This window comes from Stegastes partitus, unplaced genomic scaffold, assembly GCF_000690725.1.
Source record: "Stegastes partitus isolate 25-593 unplaced genomic scaffold, Stegastes_partitus-1.0.2 Scaffold895, whole genome shotgun sequence".
Lineage (NCBI taxonomy): Eukaryota > Metazoa > Chordata > Actinopteri > Pomacentridae > Stegastes > Stegastes partitus.
In genome coordinates this window covers 121,564-131,033 of record NW_007578626.1, presented here as the reverse complement: position 1 = coordinate 131,033, position 9,470 = coordinate 121,564, and the positions used below count along the sequence as shown (strand labels likewise).

General features: G+C 49.3%; 1 protein-coding gene across 1 annotated transcript in view; it reads right to left on the bottom strand.

Moving 5' to 3' along the window:
- The window catches only part of vps9d1 (VPS9 domain containing 1), a 36,726-nt gene that overhangs the window by 3,745 nt on the left and 23,511 nt on the right, over positions 1-9,470 (bottom strand). Inside the window, exons 11-14 of the mRNA XM_008293569.1 lie at positions 9,125-9,330; positions 8,581-8,665; positions 4,230-4,334; positions 2,163-2,278 (exon numbers count right to left, since the gene is read on the bottom strand). Of these exons, the coding sequence (XP_008291791.1) occupies positions 2,167-2,278; positions 4,230-4,334; positions 8,581-8,665; positions 9,125-9,330 (508 nt within the window). The 3' untranslated portion in view covers positions 2,163-2,166. The remainder of the gene's footprint in view (positions 1-2,162; positions 2,279-4,229; positions 4,335-8,580; positions 8,666-9,124; positions 9,331-9,470) is intronic.

Below are 9,470 nucleotides of genomic sequence, written 5' to 3'. Positions count from 1 at the left end.
CCATCCATCATCCATCCATCCATCCATCCATCCATCATCCATCCATCCATCCATCCATCCACCCATCATCCATCCATCATCCACCCATCCATCCATCATCCACCCATCCACCCATCATCCATCCATCATCCATCCATCATCCATCCATCCACCCATCCATCTATCCATCCATCCATCATCCATCCATCCTCCATCCATCCATCCATCCATCCATCCATCCACCCATCATCCATCATCCATCCATCCATCCATCCATCCACCCATCCACCCATCCATCCACCCATCCATCCATCCATCCATCCATCCATCCATCCATCCATCAGTAACTAGGCTCTGGTTGGGTCAATAAATAGAAATGGAAAACACAAACAGAGACAAAACAAACTAAGTAAAGCTGTCTGTAGACTGGACTTCTCCTGACCATACTGCACATGTCATGATGAGAAACATCACTAAAAACATCAGGTTGTTATCTTCAGGTGTTCCTCAGATGTTCTCGTTCAAACAATCTCAAACTTCAATGTGAGAAAAAACCTCAGTGAAAATGGGTCAACTTTTAAAAATACACTCTGACAGTGTTTGTTATATGGAAGCAGGACACATCACAGAGTGTTCAGAGCCAATCAGAGCTGGTGGAGAACAGCCCTGGTCACTTCAGATGGAATCACTGGATGGAAGGAACCTGACCAGTTATCTCCAGGTGTTTATTCTGGCTTCTGACCACCATCTTATACTCTAAATGGATGCCCAGAGGTCCACCACCTCTACGTAGGTACGGCTGCCGTCACAGCTGGAAGACGGACGGTGTGTAAGTCATACGTGTAGGTGTCCACATGCTGCACAAAGCACACATGTATGAAGGCCTCAGAGGACTCCTGGCGCTCAGCTCAGCCCCTCCACAGATAAGTGACAGCTCTGAGGAGCGCAGCGGCCTGCAAAGTTAAATATTTGTCTGTGGTGGAATCATTGTGTCACTGGGAGTTTTGGGCAGTGCCGGTTGAGGACGTCACATCTAATAGCGTGGAGTGTCATGACGGGCCGTGGTGCCGAGCGGCGGTGAGGAAACATCACCTCTGGCTCCAGACAGGCCGTTCAGACACACTCATGCCTCGGTGTAATGCACCAGACTCGGTCTACTTCACTGCGTCCAGCCCTCCTCACGGCTCGGCTCGCCGATCGCTTCCACCCACAGCGCAGGGACCGAGGCGCAGGTCATCAGGTCAAATCATTCTGAAAAGATCCGTCAAAACCCAAAACGTTGTTGTTGTCTCGTCTCCGTGTCGGCTCAGCAGAACTCTGTATGTGTCTCAGCCTCTCTCTGCTTACTTCATGTACAGCTCAGGACATGACTCTGACTCACTCATTTTTGGTCCTTTGGTTCCTGCTGTCTGTTTATGTGCATGTTAGCGCTACGTATTTAATGTAAAGTTAAACCATCCTTCTGTGTAAACATCTCATGTTCCAACGTGGACACCTGCAGCTTAGAGACCAGTGCAGCCTGTATATGTACACACCTGGTTTACTGTTTAAAGTTAGTGGGTGGGGCTTATATTCAGGTGCTCAGTAGTTTGGACATTACGGTAGAGAAAACCTGTGATGTGGTTTGTTCCTCCTGCTGCCAAGAAGGGTGTCGATGAGGAGATGTTCTCCTCATGAAGTACCAGTGGAGACTGATGACTAACCAGCTTTCTTATCGTGTACTCTGAAGCATGTTGTTCTCATCGAGGACACTAAAGCGTTTCATCTATTTTACAAGTTTTCCGGTAGCAAAGCCAGAAACTTGGTTGTAACATCAAAAGAACATCCCAGTGAGTGAAACAAAACAAAATGCAGCAGTGAGAACGTGAAGCCACCATGTCTGAAGCCGTTTGGAGCTCTGAATGTGAGGACTTCCTGCTGTTCTTCTGTTTTTGGGCTGTAGGTCAGACACAAGACCTCTAAAGGCCTTAATGGAGGAACTGGCAGCAGCTGCTGAGGGATTTTTACCATTTTATACACAAAATAATTAACCAATGACTAAAAAAATGACCTGCAGATAGACTGCTAAGAAACATAATAGTTTCATATCCAACAGTGAATATTTTACATTTCATAACTCTTCATCTCCGACATCCTCGTACCACAGCTTACTTTACTCAGAGCTTATTAACTACACAAGTTACCTTCTCATAGGGGTTTGTGTGCAGGAAGGTGAGCTCCTCCCATCTGCAGCGACTCCACGTAGGCCAGAGCGCTCTGCATGGAGGTCAGGCAGTAGCCCTCCTCTCCTATCAAGTAGCTGGAAGACAGAAGTCACGTGTTAGTCGGTTAAAAGACAGCACGGTGACTGGATCCTGCGTTTATCTGAAGCTACGACGAGTCAAACTGGGACACGAACAGGACTGAGGATGACGAGGCAGGACCGACCACAATCATCCCAAACATCCTGCACAGGACGGAGCTCCACTTTATTCATCTTGCTTCGTCGCCACTGCAGCATTTCCCACCGTGAGTAAAAACCAAACATGAGCCCATCACGCTCTCTGCCTTCTTAGAGCTCCTGAACACATGTAACAGCAGAGATCAGACACGTCACGGGTCTGAAGTCTGACAGAAGCTGCTCCACCTCTGCACATCAACAGATCCATGCTACATTTCACTCTAAAGTCTGCTAACTGCAGGAAAAGCACAGCTGCAGGTCTTTCAAGTGCTTTTAATCTGATACAAGAACAGAAAAGATGACTTGAACAGACTGCAGCGTTAGAGCAGTTTGTGTCTGGACCCTGTCTAACTGTCCTATCTCTATATTGAATCAGACCGCTGACCACTCGGCCTCTCAGCCTCGTGGCCTCCACTGCCTCCACGTCTCCTTTTACTTGAACACTTCCAACCCGCTGAACTGCATAAACATAAAGTGGGACTTTATTTGCATTTTTATAGATGAGGCAAACCAAATATCCTGACATTCCTTGGCCTCGGCTGATCTAACCAGCTGGCTTTTACAACCCTCTGTTTTTATGGCCACGAGTAGACCTCTGGGGTGTGGTCTGAGCTCACACGCTACCATAAGTATGATGTACGGCGGCCCGAGACCACCGGCCCTCCCCAGCGGTCCTGCTGCACTGCTTATCGGAGCTGTGGCTGAGCTGGGTCCAAGTGTTGTGCAGCGTCAGCATCACAACCTAACTAACTACAGCTAACTATAGCCAACTACAGCTAACTACAGTCAACTACAGCTAACTACAGCCAACTACAGCCAATTACGGCTAACCACCGCTAACCACGGCCAACCGTGGCTCACTACGGCTAACTACAGCTAACTACAGCCAACTACAGCTAACTACGGCTAACTATGGCCAACTACGGCTAACCACCGCTAACCACGGCCAACTGCGGCTCACTACGGCTAACTACTGCTAACTACAGCCAACTGCAGCTAACTACAGCTAACTACAGCTAACTATAGCCAACTACAGCCAACTACAGCTAACTACAGATAACTACGGCTAACTACAGCCAACTACGGCTAACCATGGCCAACCACGGCTCACTACGGCTAACTACGGCTAACTAAGGCTAACTACAGCTAACTAAGGCCAACCACGGCTAACCACGGCCAACTACGCCTCACTACGGCTAATTACAGCTAACTACGGCCAACCACGGCTCACCACAGCTAACTACAGCTAACTACGGCTAACTACGGCTACCTACGGCTAACTACAGCTAACTACGGCTACCTACGGCTAACTACGGCTACCTACGGCTAACTAAGGCTAACTACGGCTAACTACAGCTAACTACAGCTAACTACGGCTAGCTACGGCTAACTAAGGCTAACTAAGGCCAACCACGGCCAACCACGGCTCACTACAGCTAACTACGGCTACGTACGGCTAACTAAGGCTAACTACGGCTAACTACAGCTAACTACGGCTAACTACGGCTAATTAAGGCTAACTAAGGCCAACCACGGCTCACTACAGCTAACTACGGCTACGTACGGCTAACTAAGGCTAACTACGGCTAACTACTGCTAACTACGGCTAACTAAAGCCCTATTCATGGGGCGCCCGCTCAGCTAGGTGAGCTACAGGGACACCCTAATAATGATGACTTTGAAATCAAACACAAAACTTCCGCAGTTGCTGTATTTGTTGGGTCCAACCCAGAGTATTGGGGTACAAGCGGCGGGACAACACTGTGAGTTCGTCTGCAGCCAGCGGCTCTTCTCCGTGACGGTGACTCACCCTTCGTGAATGAACTCCTCCAGAGCAGCACATTCAGACACCAGCTGAGGACACTGACAGCGCAGAGCCACGAAGGACAGGATGGGCAGCAGGTCATCGGCACCGCTGCAGGACCCGGCGGGGAGGGAGGAGGCGGTGGGACCGAGTGAAAGAGGAAAACACAAGTAAATAAATAAATAGAGCTGGAGAGAAACAACACAGAGAGTGACATGTACAGAGCAGGCTGGCCCCAGGAGGACTGAATGGAAACGGGATGAAATGTAGCTCCTGATGGGACGTGTGCTCAGGGATGGAAATGATAAAGCTTTTTTTCTCTGCCTGGGATCTGTTGGGAGGACAAATTGCAGCCTGGGAGATGATGACAGCCCGATAGCATTTTCCCTGTGTGCAGACAGTGACCGTTTGTTTATCAGCGCTCACACGCAGGGCCAAGCGCCGGCCCGCTAGCTCGCGTGAGAAGGTGGGTTTGCTGGCCCTGGACTGACCCGGCTGCATGCAACTGGATACTCCCCTCCTGCAGGTTCTGGAAGGTGTGGACAAGCTCATGTAACCGCTGAGAGCAGGACCTCACATACTCACACAACCCTGAGTTATAATCTCCACTACTGTAAACACACACATCGATCTCTCACACGAAAACTGGTGTCTCTGCATTCCAGGGATACAACACTGTCCGGCCACATGCATAAATACTGAATCCACCGGGGAGATCAGGGCGCCGTTCTGGGCTCTGCAATGCATCGCGGTCGAGTGGAGGATAAAACAAGTCAAAAAAACAGCAGAAACGGGCAGGAAGTGTCTTAATTAATAAGATACAGAGGAAAAATGGCAGCTGATTGAGCAGCACAATAGAGCAGAGAACAGAAAGGGGGAAGTGGACAAAAGCACAGGAGAGAACAAATGAGCTCCCGGATGGTCACGGACAAAGAGCTGATGTAAATGGACAAAAAGAGGGCAACAAGTACAATAAAGAGTGTTTGTGCGTGTGAAGCTGTGCATTAAAAACAAAGGGTGAGAGCGCAGCCACAGGAACCAGCAGAGACGTGAACAGGCAGCGTAAGGACGACGCAGACGCCTCCTCGGTCCTGATCAGTGATGAATCCACGTCCAGAGCCCGTCGTGATCAGAAACACTGTCCTGTGAGTCACAGCGACACACACACACACACACAGGGAACCTGCATTTAGATGGATAAGAAAAGCAGCCACACATGGGCCTGAACTGAGCCGCAATCAGGACACAGAACCAAGTATGCTCTGGCAGGCCAGAGGCAGGAAGGCCAGCGCTACCTCCTCTACAAGCCGGGAATTAAATTCAAAAGGGCTAAACTCCACATCTGATCTCTGAGGACATGGAGGCTGCTCGGGTTTACAGCTGCTGGTGGCCACTGGCTCTACTTCAACACTGTAAAAATAAAATGCACATGGATGAGCTCCAAGTGCCCGTTCTGTCTGTCAGAAAGGAGTCACGCTGGTTTGATCCACAGAGTCTTTCTTCATATTCATGCCAAGCTGCACTGACGTTATTAAAGATGATTACAGAGAAGATGTCAGCCTTGTTCAGCTCTAATAGCTGCACCATAATTAAAACAAGAAATGTTTGTGATTGTAGTTTTTCTGCGGTACATAAAAATACAGAAATGTTTACCAGATGGCTTGAGACACTGCGTCTGGAAAGACTGGATCATTCTGTCAGTGACTGATTCTGTGGAGTGCATCTGCACAAAGCAACAAATCATTAAAAAAGTGAAAATGAAGATTCTTTGGAGACCCTCTCTCATCTGGTGTAACATCAGGTCGGTCTTTGAACTCATCACACAGCTTTGTGGTGCTGCTCCAAATGCTCACACAGATGAGCTGTGTTGTCTTCTGTAGAGGAACATATGGTCAGTCAGCAGGTGGCTGTGCACAGACAAGCCTCTGGTCTGCACTCGGGTAGCGGTCAGTCAGGAAACCACAGACTGGAGACTCGAACATTCCTGCTACGCATCTCCTAAAACATAAATAAACTTCTACCCTAAACACCTGAATTGTTGAACATCTGTTTATCAAGAGACACTATGATTTACACGCGTTCCCTAAACGCCTCACATGCACTGTGCACAGAGAAGCCTCTGGTCTCCACTCAGGGACATTCAGACAAACCACAGGTCTGTTTAAGACAGTATAATAAGGCGCTAATGTCAGATTTATCCACGTCTGCTTCATGTAACTGGAGTGTTTTAGGCATCAAGATCATTAGTTTCTATCAGACACACTCTATCAGAACCATGAGAGTTTTCTTGTTGCATCTAGCAGCGACGTTATTTTCCTTCTTCCCGTTGCTCTACCTGCAGCGTGACTCCTGCAGACAGTGTTGATGCTAAAACAACACACTGTGCAGCTCTGGTTCTGACCCACAGATTTGTTTTTATTCCTGTTAAGCTGCACAGACTTTAACCAAAAGCTCGCTACAGAGGAGATGTCAGACGTGTTCAGTCTCTGAGACATGAAACAATCCCTGATTCAGATCCTTTTGTGCGCTGACTCACGTCTCCAGGTAACAAAACACAGCCCCACGCAGCAGCCTGATTCACTTCCCCTTCTTTGGAACGACAGTGTGCACTTTAGCGTACTGGGAGAGCGCACACAAAGAATCCCTCAACGTCACAACTTTTCTGGATTAAAAAGCTTTGAGAAGTGCAGCGCCCGGTCAACTCTTCTCCTCCGCCGTCTCTGATCACCTCACACAGAGTCCGACTGAAGGAGACAGATATGGAGCAGGAGACACGGCCTCCAAAAACACGATCCAGCAGAACACAACAGAGACGGACAGGAGTGCACCGAACAGGGACACATCAGGTTGTTTGCTGATCCTGGGTGTTAACGGGCTGCACTAAAGACTCATTAACAGCTGGTGACATGTTTTAAGTCCCATTAAAACGTGTCTAACCTTAACTTCAGCCTGCTTCTCCAAGAGATCCAGTAAATGCTCCTATTCCAGGCCTGACGTCTCCACCCACTGTGGAAACAAACACTGGCCGCCTGTTTGTTTACTAGTGTTTTCACTACAAGTCTCTGCTCGTACCACATTAATGCCAAAACACTGCGACCTGCCAATGAGCTGAACTGGGCGGTGATGATCTCACTTTCTCTGCTGGACAAGTTTCAGGAGATACAGTCATGACTCGATGATCCGACTCTAAACGTAAAACCTTCTTCTATGTCGGATATCAAGGCTGTCGGATTGTCCAGACGGAGGTCCAGATACGAGGAGGGCTTGATGCTGGAAGGCTCATTAGTTGTTCATTATTGTTCATAGTTGTTATAATAACTAGTGTATTGTTAGAACACGACGCATCGCTGGATTTCAGCCTAACTGACCGGTGTGATTGGGACACTTCCACCCCGGGGCAGCGCTCTGACGGGGTGGAAGTGTCCAGAACACACAGGCAGTACTTGGCTGCTGATGCTAGTTTAGTTAGCGCTCACACTTCTGTTTCCTCCATCGGTGGCGGCGGGGGAGTGGCAGATACGCTCCACCGTTACCATCCATGTTTACTTCCATAAACACTGAGCACGCTCGCTGCGTGTGACGTCGTCGTGTCCTCTTCTGCGCATGCGGGACACTTTTGGCTCGTATGAAGTTCACACAGCAGATCACATACAAGTCGCATTGAAGTGGAAACGTGAAGGAAGTCACAAAGAAATCCTCATTGAGCATCAAGTCCTGCAGTGTGAACGTAGCCAATCTGTGGGATTGTTCAGTCAGATAATACGCCGTCATCCTGATTGGTGACATTAAATGTCATGTCGGAGTCACAATCCAAGGCTGTCGCTATGTTAAGGCTGTTTTTATGGCTTCTGTTGGTTTTTCCTACAAACCTGTCGGACAGCAGGTTCTGGATTGTTAAGGGTCCGATTATGGAGTCACGGCTGTACTCTGAAGCCACAATGACGAATACACACTAAAACTCTGCAACTTTCATTCAAACTCTGAACTCGAGCAGGTCGGACCTCGGTGCGGTCCGTGCTCTCCGTTAGGATGCTGCGACCCACCAGCCTTTGTCTGACTCTCCGGGCTTCATCGTGGACTCCACAGACCTCCCTGTTGGAGGGTTTGTTCCAGGCTCAGACAGGACGACCCACTTTCTGGCAGGAAGAGGCGCTCTATCGGGGGGAGCGGAGTCGGGACGGCCCCTGCTGCGCCGGGCCAAAGTGAGGCCTGATGAGAGCTGACAGGGCAGCGACGAGGCCTTCAACCATGTTTGGCTCCTTCTAAACGGTCTTTCCCTCCCATCACAAGCAGGAGCTCAACGGTCAGAGGACTATCTTCCTCCTCAGCCGAGCTGTGTTTGTGGTGGTTTACTCACATGGCAGCTGTTCTGGGAGAAGAATCGGCCTCATGGAGACACCTGTAATCCTCAGCACAGGCACAGATCAGACGCAGCGTCCGCACTGGAAAACAGCAGCAGAGTTAGTGAGCTTCATGCTATCACACTGATGCTGTTATTTATCATGATCACTGTCCTCAGGAAACAACTAACGGTGTGTTAGAGCAGGTCCATGGTGTGGACAACCAGCCAGCACAGAGAGAAGAGCACCACCTACAGGAGCACACCACAAACACTCCCTGGACCATCATGTGTAGGACAAAGCTTTAAAGTTTAGCTGGGAGAATATAAAATATGAGAACAACTGAACTGCACAGAAGAGTGAACTGTTTCAGGTATCCACCACTTCTATAGTTAGAAACTAACTCTGTAACACTTGAATTCTTTCTGAGGCTGTTTGGAGGAATTGAATGTATCCTCCAGGGGGAAGAAGGACGTGGTCCTCTTCAGAGCAGGCTGGATTAAGTCTGTAGAGAAGCTCTGTGTGTGCAGAGAACAGTAACAGCAGCACCACGGGGCTCACCGATACACTCCAGCTTCCTCTGTGGACAGCAGTCCTGCACCAGAAGCCTCAGCTCCTGAACCGCAGACTCATAGGGGTAGGAACCTTGCAGGGCTCCAGGGTCCGGGGGGAACAGTTTGGAGGGCACGCCGACGTCTCCGGGCGAAGCGTCGCGGTACAGCTTCATACTGGTCTCGAAGGCCTGCTCTCTCTCTCTGTGGACCTTCCTGAGACGAGAAGACAAGCGTCAGACTGAGAACACACTCAGGAAACACGTTCAGCACCTGAAGCTACGGTCCATGGACGTTCCTCTGGTTCCTAGTAAACTTCTGACTGTGACTGCTTTAGATCAGTTTGTCAATGAGAC